This window comes from Anoplolepis gracilipes, chromosome 8 (assembly GCF_047496725.1).
Source record: "Anoplolepis gracilipes chromosome 8, ASM4749672v1, whole genome shotgun sequence".
Taxonomy (NCBI): domain Eukaryota; kingdom Metazoa; phylum Arthropoda; class Insecta; order Hymenoptera; family Formicidae; genus Anoplolepis; species Anoplolepis gracilipes.
Window position 1 is genome coordinate 11521581 of NC_132977.1, and position 12370 is coordinate 11533950.

At 30.3% G+C, this 12370-nt stretch overlaps 2 protein-coding genes across 3 annotated transcripts; one reads left to right on the forward strand and one right to left on the reverse strand.

The window, feature by feature from the left end:
- Positions 1–244: 244 nt before the first annotated feature.
- Rexo5 (uncharacterized) lies at positions 245–4019 on the forward strand. The gene is made up of 10 exons (XM_072898604.1): positions 245–392; positions 1075–1234; positions 1316–1485; positions 1578–1824; positions 1931–2129; positions 2318–2537; positions 2596–2740; positions 2808–3058; positions 3135–3528; positions 3672–4019. The coding sequence occupies exons 2-10, from the start codon at positions 1109–1111 to the stop codon at positions 3957–3959; spliced, it is 2040 nt and encodes a 679-aa protein (XP_072754705.1). The 5' UTR covers positions 245–392; positions 1075–1108; the 3' UTR covers positions 3960–4019.
- Positions 4020–4611: 592 nt separating this feature from the next.
- On the reverse strand, positions 4612–12191 carry LOC140669092 (uncharacterized). 2 transcript variants are annotated; one of them, XM_072898603.1, is made up of 7 exons: positions 11963–12191; positions 10978–11293; positions 10626–10891; positions 10335–10439; positions 10124–10198; positions 8878–9903; positions 4612–8793 (listed from the first exon to the last, which is right to left on the reverse strand). In XM_072898603.1, exons 1-7 carry the CDS (start codon positions 12006–12008, stop codon positions 4787–4789), a joined length of 5841 nt encoding a protein of 1946 aa, XP_072754704.1. In that variant the 5' UTR covers positions 12009–12191; the 3' UTR covers positions 4612–4786. The 2 variants fall into 2 exon arrangements, with proteins under 2 accessions (XP_072754704.1, XP_072754702.1); XM_072898601.1 differs by having other exon boundaries at positions 4614–9903.
- Between the last annotated feature and the right edge of the window lie 179 nt (positions 12192–12370).

Here is a 12370-nt window from a genome sequence, read left to right on the forward strand (position 1 = left end):
TAAGAAATTATTGGAAATAATTGTGGATATATGTACTCGCAATTTAATTCTAGAAAAATTTCGAAGCATTTTGGTTGTCCAATCAGAACAAAGAAATCTTTGCCTCTTCAACTTGATTGGTCAATCAAATGCTTCAGAACTTTCGTAGCGTCAAACGAAACGTATCTAAAATAGACAGATCTATTCAAATTTAATCTAGTATATTTTTGTCATTTGGTTGGTACAAAATTTGTACGACAGCATGTTTTCTAACCTGAATCAATCTAGACGAAATTTATTCGTGTTTCTTATTTTCCTGCCTTTACACGTGTGATATGTTTATATTGTAATATTGTTAATTACTTATTACTTCATTAAATCGGAATAAAAAATGCTGAAATTTTCTCAAACAGGTGATGTTAATCTACTGAAATCGATATATTACAAATATATAAGAGATATTGTAATGGTAATATATATTAGTGTGTTTTACAATATATATAGTATTGAATTTATTTTATTGTTGACATATATTTTAACGATTAATAATCTGTTTTATTTTTAATTAATACAGTAAACTATATTTATAACTTACAATAATATAATTATAGTTATTATTTCAATTTTTTACAAAGTATGAATCTATAAATTGTTATTTAAATTGTGATAATTATGAATATTGATAAATTACGTGACAATTTGTACAGCAAATATTGTAATATTTAATGAATAATAAACTATTATTAAGTGAAAAAAAAGAATATTAAAGTAATGTTTTTGAAACATAGCTATCATGATTTACAAATTTAATTGTCTTTCTTCACAAATCAACATTGCACAATTGCATTTCTTTAACAAAACCATAAATTATTTCAAATTTATAGCTTATTCGAAATTATAATGTATTAATTCATATAAAGAAACATTATATATATTAAAAAAAAACTATAGTTGAAATCTAAAAGTTACTTATTAAACATAGTGTTATAGAAAACCATTACATGCGAAATATATTTGTCAATTCTAAAAAGACAATATATCGCATAAATATGTATTATTATATATGAAATTTAATTATATTTGTGTTTGTTGCAGATTATAGATGGTCTCAATAACCAAGTACTAAATTATGAAGGAATTAACAACAAAACAATTACAAAGAATTGAAAAGAAAAAGGCCAAGATGGCAGCATTTTTGAAAATTGCAAAACTTAATGACAAAGACAGGGAAATAAAATTACAGGCTTTGAGACAGGTTTATACATAAATCTAAAAGAATCTATAAAGAATAATTTGAAATAAAAATGTATAATTAACATTTTGCAATTATTTTCAGACATCAACCACTATTGATAGGTTTAGCAATCCAAACAATAATAGTATAACAGGAGAAAATTCCAATCATAAACGATCTTATAAAGATTTAGATCATAGACCCTCAGAAACTTGTGAGAAAAGAGAAGATTATTGTGAATCAGAGTCACAGGCTAACAATAAGAAGCCCAGGTATTTTAGTTGATTTATAAGTAAAGCATTTATATATATTAGATATATTTATTATATATATATTATATATAATTTTTTTTTCTTTTACACAGATTAAATGATTGCGATGAATATACAAAGCTAAAGCAAGAACTTAGAAAACGTAAAAAGAAATTGCAACAAATTCCAAGGATTCTTCTTAAAGCAGTTGGTGAAAATGCTACTCTAGACATTGGTAATCTAAAGACTAGAATACCAATATTTCTCAGCGATGTACAACACCTTCTGTTATATTCATTGCTTGGACATCATTCTCCCTATCTACCAGCTAGATGGTGCCATCTTGAAAAGTACAACAAAGTAATAATCACAGTATTATATTTCCAAAAGTAGTACTTTACTTTAAAGATAATCTAAATTGCATATAATTTTCTCATTAATTTAAAGTAAATAATTTTTCTTAAAGGTAAGCCACACTGTAGTTTTTGTAGTTGAGGGCTTGTCTTCATATCATTTCATGGCTTATGAGAGTATGTTTCCACATATAGTAAACAACTTGAAGTACCGTTTAGAGGTAATAACACCTGCTGTTTATGGAGCATCTATAACAGAGGAACTCGCAACTGTTCCTTTAACAGGAACTCATAGTGATAAATTAATAAGACGTATGTATATGTATAATTACATTGTGTATAAAAATTTTTTTGCTATATCTCCCGCTAAAGTAAATTTCTCTAAGTTTTATTCTACCTACAAAGTAAAAAATTTCAATTAAAAATATTTCTAGAATATAATAATTATAAAATTTATTTATTTTATGATGTGAATAGAAGAGGTAATTCTCATTTTTTAGGATATGGCTCTGTGGAAACTGCTTTGCAAACAAATGGAAATGTCATAAAACTGTTGAAAAGTGTTTTTCCAATGTCTTCGAGAAACATCGATGTGAAAAACGATTGCGATATAAATTTACCATCTACTGATAAATTTTGTAGAACCAAGCTGCTCTTGTCATTATCACAGATGGTGGAGGAAAATTATCCTGTACCTCTGAAAGGAACATTAGCAGAAAAGTAAAATTTTTTTTATTGTGTAATAAAATTTTAATATAATTACAATTTGATTTTTTAGATATGGTTCATATCTATCGACAAAAGATGTTTATGAAGAGGCCACAGCAACATCACCAATGTTTGGTTTAGATTGTGAAATGTGTCTGACGACAAGCGGTAATTTGGAACTCACTAGAATCACCATTGTGGACGAAAGTCTGAAAGTACGTACCATTAAATATTTGCATTAGAAGGAAACATATATGTAAAACGTTTTAATCTTTGTCACAGATTATTTACGACACTCTAGTGAAACCGGAGAACGCGATAACAAATTACTTGACTCGATTCAGTGGTATTACGGAAGAGATGTTGAGTAATGTCACCATTACGTTGCATGATGTTCAGCAAACATTGAGAACGTTACTTCCTGCAGATGCAATTCTTGTAGGACAAAGCTTGAATTCTGATTTGCACACATTAAAGATGACGCATCCTTACATTATTGATACTTCTGTAATATTTAATCTCACGGGAGACAGGTATTCTATATGTAATATCACAAATATTGTTGTAAAATATGTCTTGTGCACTTGTTTGATTTAATTTTTTACACAGGTATAAGAAAACGAAATTGCAGATTTTGGCGCGCAAGTTTCTCGGAGAGAGTATTCAAGATAGTAAAGCTGGACATTGTTCGGCAGAAGATTCTCAGGCTTCTATGAAATTGGTCCAGTTAAAATTAGCAAATAGTATCGATTACGGGGACGTTGTGTTACTCGGTAATCGCAATATAAAAATAGAAAAAGTGACGGATAAGGAGAAATCGCAATGGACATTACAGAAAATGGAAATGAAAAAATATGCCACGTCAATATTTAATCATGTAACGAAAAATAAAAACACGGCTGCCATCATAGGTAACAATGAAATAATGTCCGAATACTCCAAGTATCTGACGAATTCATCTCTTAATATTATGGACGATGAAAATTTCGCAAAAAATGATCAAGTTAGTATACGATATTAAATATTTCTATTTTGAATAGACGTATTTATGTACCAAGCAAATATACAAAAAGATAGGAATAATCAAAAATCATAGTGATCTTAATTATTTATATGCTTAATGTCGATTTGTTACGATGGTTACAGGTACGTCTCGTAATAGAGGATGACGATGAACACGCTGTAGATCGAACCGCAGAAATTGCAATGGAACACGCTTTCGTGTTATGTCATGTAAGAATTAAGGAAGAAAAATTAAAAGACGAGCAATTAGCAAAAACGTTGGACACTGTAAATAACTGGAGTCACAAGCTTTGGCAGCATAATGCAATAAACAGCTTTACATGCGTGATATTCGGTGGACAGAATGCTGCAAACGGCGCCTGTTTTTCAAATATCAAGACAGAAGTATCAGACATTATCATACGAGCTTAGAAAACTCAACGATTCGCTGCTCTGGATCTATTTACTATCGAATAAAATCTGAAAAAGAAATCAATTTTGTTAATATTGAATGCAAAAGTGCAGAGAATCCCATTGGTGTATCAATTTGGATACAATTATACAAATAAGTATCATCGATAGATACTTCAATTTTTTTGTATTACATATTTTGTTTGAAAAAAAATATCAAATATATAATTTGCAGAATATATTTATTTGCGTAACATATTTTATACATATATAGAAGACAAATATTTTACGAAAAAGAAAAAAATGAATCAGAATAGTAAGCACATATATATTTATAAATACAGCACATTGAACATTTTACAAAATTATATTAACATGCAATCAAAAGCCATTGTTCTCAATGTTATTTCTTAATAAAACTGATGTATTATTTTACTCTAAATAACACTGCTTGCTCAAAACATCAAATAGGAATTACATATGTAAACTACAGTAACTTGATTTATATTATTTTGAATTTATGAAATATTAGCGAAACTTAAATAATATTATTCAACAATATAATGATACAATATTATTAACACAATATTATTAATACAATATTATTAATACAATATTATTAATATAATATTATTAATATAATATTCGACAATATAATATTATTAATATAATATTAATAATTTGCAGAATATGTAACAATATATTATTTAATAACACGTTCAAAATGCATTATTAAAAAATTGATTTTGACATTACCTGCTGCTTTTTAAGATATATATATTAGCCGAAACATATTCCTGATTGTACCTAGTAAACATACGTTTCCTGAACAAAACAAAGTCGAACATTCAAAATGCATTATGAAAAGATCGACTATTTGACGTTGCCTGTTGCTTCTTAAGATACATCATATAAGCTGAAACGGGTTCCCTGTTTTTAGCGAGCATATGTTGCCTAAACGAAGTTATTGTGGAAGAACTTTTTGATTGTTTTTTAGCCTTTTGCAAGTCTACTACGAAGAATTGTGTAGTACTACCAGAACTCCACATAAAGCCATCGTTCTTTGAAGTCGTCGCCTTCGATTGCCAGCTGTGTTCCGGCATAATCTGTTCTTGGTTTCGTGAAAGTTTCTGTCTCTTTTTCGCTTTCGGCTGGTCTGTAAGATTTTCAATCACTTCATCTGAAAGTCGTTTCATTCTACCTATAGACGATGGTAAAAATTCATTCTTCTCGAGTACTTTTTTTCTTCGTTTTTCGTCGAGCTTTAATCTTAAATCTTGCTCCTTAATCGGATTTTCGACATTCTTCTGCTTTTTCTTTAATTCTTTCTTAGCTTTAATGTTCCTCTCAGCAGCATAAAGAGCTTCCAGTACTTCATTTCGAGCTCTAATAAAAGCAGTATCCTTGGATTCATTCGTGTCCGATGCCAGTTTCTTGTCAGATTTTAATTTCGAAATTCCACTTTGTAAAGTTTTAAAAGTTTTCTCTTCTTTCTTCTTCTTCTTCTTCTTCTTCGATAATTTTTCCGATATAATTTCTTTACTTTCTGCTACCTTTTGTCGTTTAGATTTTTTCTCGACAATCATATCCGCAGATAAATCTTCTGAATTATCTATAATTTCATAATTTTTCCTCTCGCGTTGTGCTAACTTTGGTTTCTTTTTGCAAATATTCTTTTGAGGTACATTTTTCACGCTTACATTTTTGTCCTGTTCAATTGCGCTAAATTTCCTCTTCTTCTGTTTCTTTTCTTTTTCATTAATTTCACTATCTTTGTAAATATCATCTACAATTGTATCCTGTATAATTTTAACACGTTTTTTCTTTTTAGGAACATCTGATTTTATTATCTCTTGAGGTTCTATTATCTCTTGAGATAAGGCTTTTTCAGTGATATTTCCACTCGAAGTGTTTTCTGCTTGCACCTTATGTTTCTTCTGTTTCTTTTTACGTTTCTTCTGAATGACATCATCACTAGGCAGATTAGATACTTTCTCTTCATCACTTCCCAACTTTGTTTTAGTTTGCGTAACATCCTTTGTCTTTTCAATTGGTAATAGTTTTTGCTTTCCTGAATCGATTTCGATATTCAATTTTAATATTGGTGTACTTTCACTTAATTTTTCTTTTCTAAGATATCTTATTGTAGGTGATTCAGTATGAATAACATCTATTGTTCTGTGTAACTTGTTCTTATAAGGTCTCGGTTTCGAAAGTCTTGTTTTTTCTACAGCTTCCACTAGGTCGGATGGAAGACTGCTATTTATTAGTTTTTTCCCACTCTGATTAAATTCTTTCAAACTGATGTCCTCTTTTAATATGGAATCCTTCTTTGATTTATTTTTCTTAAACGAAGATACACGTGTTGTTTTTGCACTATCTGTCTTGGTATCGTTAATTTCCGAATTTCTTTTGCATGATTCAGGTGTTGAAAACTGGAATTGCTGCATACAAGTGTCAAGTTTTGGTGTACTACATTCCATTAATATGCGCGGTTTTGGCAACTCTTTTGTAAATGTTACTTCAGACTTATTTAATTGTTCTATCAAATTTTGTTCTGTTACATCTTTCGGAGAAAATTGTACAGTCGATTTCCTTCTCTTCTTAATTGACAAGTTAGATGTATTAGGTGTACTTAATAAAATAGTATTTTCATTTTTTTGCGTACAAGATGTATTCTTAATCGATGAGTCTGAATCTGATGTATCTAATAAAATAGTTTTATTTTCCTTCATATTGGATTTCTTCACCTTGTTTTTTAGCTTTTTTTTTGCCATCTTTTCAGACAAAGACAACATTTTTGTGTTAACGTCAGACAAAGTATTTTTAATAGATTTTTCTTTTATATCTCCCTCATTGAATATATTTATATCGCAATTTTCATTTTTGTCTTTCACATTTTCTGAGTACGCTTGTTCAGAATTTTTATCTTTTATTTTCTTCTTTTTTGCAACTTTAGCCTCTTCTTCCATACTTTGTTCATTTTCGCTTTCATCATCTACTTCCTCCTCTTCTATATTTCTGGCTTCTTCCATATTTTCCTTACTTTCTTCTTCACTATTACTCTCCTTTTCTCCTTCATCATCAACGTCCTCATCTTCTTCTTCTTCCTCTTCTTCTACTTCATTGTCATCAACTATAAAATCTGCAAGATCTGAACCATTGTCATCAGGATCTGAAATTTCTGATTCTGAAGCTCGACACTCATGAGCAAAGACATTATCATCAGAAAATTGTTGTTCTTTTCCACCTAGATTATATTCTTTCTCGATATCAGAATCTACTGACATATTAACATTACTATTATCATTATCAGTGAATTTTAAGAAAGATAGAAAACTTGGATTATCATCAGAAAATTGTTCTTCTTCTCCACCTAGATTATATTCTTTCTCGATATCAGAACCTACTGACATATTAACATTATTATTCTCATACCTGATTTTCGAGAAAGATCGATAAATTCTACGACGTCTAGACTCATCTTCATCATCCGATGATTTCTTATCAGAATCTGATCCCTTACATGCTACTGTAGAATCACTTTTATCCGTAGGATAACTTTTACATCCAAAATCCATAGCTGGTATAAATATTTCGCTATTATCGCTTGCATCATCATTTAAATGTATTAATGTTTTGGCGTTTACTGACTTTGACAAGTTCTTTTTAGATTCGTTTGCATCTTCATCTTTATTTTGCGATTTATTCAAGGAACGCTTCTCCTCTTTTAATTTTTTTTCTAAATGTTCTGTGTTATCCAATTCTTTCTCTGAATAATCTCCTCGAGATTTATTTATAACAATATTTTCTACAGTTTCATCTTCTTGCCTTGAAGGTATATCTTTTGTTGAAGATTTATTCAATGATTTTCTTCTTTCCATCGATTTTGATAAAGATTTGTCTTTCTTATTTTCTTGTGAGCTTCTGTTTAATTCATTTTCATTATCTTCAATTTGTTTATCTGATTCATCATGTGTTTTTAATGATCGTTCCGTTGCTTTTGTTTGCCCTGATTTGTTTAATCTGGAAACAGGTCTGTCATTACTTTGATTTAAAACTGTTTTAGAGTTTAGATTTAAACATGACTCTTTAACCACGATAAAATCATCTTCACTTTCATCTTCCGTAGAGCTAAGTAGAAAATTCTTAGATTTTTCAAGCATACTCATCCTTTGTTTAATAGACTTAAATGATTCTTCAGGCAAATAATCCATGTTTCCTTCAAATATGATAAATGTTCTATTATCACGATTCACATCTTGATTCTTGAATAATTCTTTATTTTTCGTTACAACTGGGTCTCTTAGGCTCTTTAATATCACAGTATCGTCGGAATCATATTCAGATTCTACTTCTTTTGCCACTTTCATGTTTTCAGCAACTAACTTCTTGTTCACCGAAAGATCGCATTTAGCTTCACTTTCATTTTCTGGTTTTTTCAATAGTTGAGAATTAGATGGTCCTGCGATGATTTCAACATCATTTTCCTTCTCAATTCTTTTTTGGTTTGAGTTGCCATTAGAAATATCATGAACCATACTAACATCAGTACTAACATTAGGCTCGATATTCGTATTTGCATCTTTCTGGTTTTTCAATTGCAAATTTTTTCCTTTGTATCCATCCAAATTTACATCATCTAAATTAATATTTTTACGTTTTAAATATTGTTTTATAATACCATCTAACTTTTTTAATTTCCTTTCCGTTTTTGTAGATGACATACTTGTGAATTTTCCAAAAACTTCGATTACATTAGAAGGTCGAATATTTTGAATTACTGCATTATCTTTATTTGATTCATTGGATGTGGAATTAATTGTCTCCGGGGTAACATTGGAAGATTCTAAAACTGATTTTATTGTATGTTTAGGGGAGTTTTCCCGTTTCTGTTCTGTAAACTTAGTATTATCATTAATATTATCCTGAGTTATACCTGACTGTTTCTCCAGTATATTGGATTGATCGTTCTTATTAACTGATGGCATAACTACTAAATCTACTGAATGATCAGACTTAAAGTGAAGAATGTTTGAAGCTTCATTTTCATCTTGACTTAATTCTAATCTCATTTCGTTACCATCAATTACAGAAGTAGAGCTTTCCTGTTCTGTTTTACTTTGATCTTTAGATAAATGTGTAATTTTATTCAATTCAATTTCGTTAGAATCTTTGTTGACATCAGAATCAATATTTATAATAGTATGTTCTGTTTTATCGACTTTATCTGATTTAGTGGTCTCTTCCGTTATATTTTCAGTAGATTTATTTATTTGTTTAACAGGTGTTTTATCCTTAATAGCTTCCTCAACTGATCCTATATCTTTATGTTGTGATAAAATTGATTTATTTGTATCGTTTGTAATTGATTTAATGCCTGCTTCATCTACGAAGCTTTTTCTTTTAGTTACATCATTTCTCAAAGGGCTTTCTAAATCCTTTTGCTTGTACGTTGAATCTGAAATTGAAGAGTTGGAAGAAATATCCATCCTTTCCTCTATCAAATTAATGTTATCAATAATTTCTTTGGATAGAATGTCATGTTTCGTTGCATCTTCTATGGATTCCTTCGAGTGACGTCGTTTATTTGATTCATTTTTCGTAAATTTAGTTTCCTTTTCACTTGATGCTTTATTTGCAAGTATTGGAGTTAGACATTTAGTGTTTAGTGGTGTCACATTGGTAGTAGACTGTATGTTGCTTTCTAATAATGTCTCATTAATAATATTCAAAGTTTGATTTTCCTTGTTACTTGGACTTCCTTTTTGTTCTTCAACAGACATATTCCTATTTTCAACTTGAATCATTAATTCCTTTGTGGTCGATTGTTTTAATGCTTTTTCTATTCCTGATGGAGTTTTAATTATTTCTAGCTCTTCTTCTTTAGAATTTGAAAGATTTGAAACATTCTCTTGCATAGATCCTTTATCAGTTGTATTATTAGATAGAGTTTCTTCTTCAACTATTGTAATGAAAGAAAAAAAAAAGAAAAAATACATAAATTTTAATTTTGAACCATCTTATAAATTGGTACAAACTTAAATAATTACAATAAAGCTAATGAATCCCATACAAATAATTTGAGATATAACATATTTTTTAAAAAGCAAGATATAATTATATAATATTTGAAAATATAGATTTAGTTTTAGAAAAAAAGATTTAGTTTTAGTTTTACTTACGGGTTTCATTGTCCACTGTTATTTTAGCTTTATCATGTATTTCATCTTTTTTCTCTGATAGTTGAAGTGTTTCATCTAATTTTGAAACAGATAAAATAGTATTAGTAATTGCAAAAGAATATATAAAAATAGATTTAGTAAGATAAAAACATTTCTTTGTTACTCTTTTTCAAGAAATTAATTGTATATTGGAAATTCTATGAGCATTTACCATAACTATTATCCTCTTCATCTTCATTTTTATCTATACTTTGACGTTTTTTGTTAATTCTTTGTTGAGAACGTAATGCTTTATCTGGGGAAGAATCTGAGTTTCCTGTACAGAATAAAATAGATTTGTTAGTTTTGATTATTTTGATTATCCACATAAATAATTTCATAAACATAAGCATTACATAAATTGTAATACATACACATATTAGATATTAAACTATGTCAATATATTCATTCGTTTAAACATATTAGATCTACTTTGATAGATGCAAAAGTTAAAAAAAATAACCTGAATTTGTAAATTCGTCAGCCTCAACTATTGTAGCATCCAGTCGTACATAAGGTATAAGATTCTTCTTTTCAGCTTCTTCTTTAACTGGAGATTCTGACAATAATCCCGACACTCGTTTACGTGTTCTAACTGGTGTGCCAGGATGACTTTTACTTTGCTCAACTAAAGATTCTAGATCGACAGAACTAGCTCTTGTTCTACGTGTAGTTCTAGCCACTGGCAATGGTGATCTTGTCTCAGAACCAGCTCGTGTAAGACGCTTACTGATAATTATTTCAAATAAAACATATTACATCAAATATATAGTTCTATACATATATCATATACTCTATTAAATATAATATTATACCTTGTTATTCGAGTGTTAATTTTAGTAGGTGTACCAATAGAAGTTACAGCAGACAAACTGCTCCTCGTAGCTCTCTTTCGAGGTGTCCCTAAGATATCAATCTCTGTTGATTCACTGATATCTGAAGAAATGGAAGGTTTCCTAGTACGATTTTCACTTTTCAATGTTTCTGAGCCAATGTTATCCATGATTGTTCTTTGATTTCTGGTATTCCTCAGTGGTTGACTATTGCTAGCATCACTTTCAGAAGAGGGTGATTTGCCTTGCTTTATTCTGGTACTGCGACGCAGAGCTGTAGGCTGTCTTTGCGTATCACCTGTGGCATAAAAATACGAAAAATTAAGCCAATTAAATCAAAACAATAAAAATGTAACATCCTATGAAAATAATAATTGAGATAATAATACCCAATTTTGAATTTTAGCAATATTTTGTGTTTAAAAAACACACTAACAAATCAATCAAAAGACTAAATGTAAAAGCTACACGCAAATTGATAGCACACACAACACGAATATTAATCAAATATATTATGAGTTACAGGCCAAAGGGGAAAATAAACAAGTTATATCTTCGAAAGCAACGAGCAATGATAGCGATCCTGAGAAATCCGTAAAAATGCTAAAAAAAATTACAGTCGGACCTCTTATCCTACGACCCTCTTATGCTACGGAACCTCTTATCCTACGACAAAAAATCCTCTCATGCTACGATCGCGAAAGGGGAATTATACCTCCACTCTCAAATTTTTGTCGTAGGATCAGAGATTTGGGGAAGATTCCAGACCGAAAATGTCGTAGGGTAAGAGGTCCGACTGTATTGAGAAGAAAAAAAAAAGAAAGATAAAGAAAAAATTGACTTGTACGTTTACATCGTGGTCGATGATGATGGTTAACCGACAGGAAATGATGTCGAATCGACCGTTACAATCAGCCGTCCCGGGTGTGAAAAAAAAATAAGTCGCGAAAGAACAAACAATACAAACCTGTTTTTTCCTCAGCCTCGTCATCCGAATCTCTACAGCGCGGCATTCCTGAGATTATATATATCGCGCTAATAAAATAATATCGTTCGCAGAGAGATACACGTGGCGGGCGCCAACAAAGAAAGGTTATCTGAAACCACGTGTTTTGTCGCCGATATGAACTTCGAAAGTTTGCGAAAAGCAACCGACAGAACCGACAATCAACGAGCGATAGACGACGCCTATTTTTCGTTGTTCCGCGGTCCCGCGCGCGACGCGGGATCACCTACCGGCAAACACGTGCGATACGTCAGAATCGCATTCCGGAATCTGCTTTACCGACTAAGGAAAATATATCGTACTTACCGCGCGTAGTCGCCGCCAGATGTCGCGCGGAATCGTAAACAATTCATGAACTTGAGGGACTAA

What these genes read in the sequence shown, in the direction of transcription:
- Rexo5 (XM_072898604.1), top strand. Translation starts at nt 1,109, where the DNA reads ATGAAGGAATTAACAACAAAACAATTACAAAGAATTGAAAAGAAAAAG. An exon ending in ATCTTGAAAAGTACAACAAA is followed by an intron (nt 1,825 to 1,930) that starts GTAATAATCACA and finishes TTTTTCTTAAAG; the next exon opens with GTAAGCCACACTGTAGTTTT. An exon ending in TTTAATCTCACGGGAGACAG is followed by an intron (nt 3,059 to 3,134) that starts GTATTCTATATG and finishes TTTTTTACACAG; the next exon opens with GTATAAGAAAACGAAATTGC.
- LOC140669092 (XM_072898601.1), bottom strand. Translation starts at nt 12,008, where the DNA reads ATGCCGCGCTGTAGAGATTCGGATGACGAGGCTGAGGAAAAAACAG. An exon ending in TGACGAATTTACAAATTCAG is followed by an intron (nt 10,440 to 10,625) that starts GTTATTTTTTTT and finishes TATTCTGTACAG; the next exon opens with GAAACTCAGATTCTTCCCCA. An exon ending in TGAAGAGGATAATAGTTATG is followed by an intron (nt 10,199 to 10,334) that starts GTAAATGCTCAT and finishes TTTCAAAATTAG; the next exon opens with ATGAAACACTTCAACTATCA.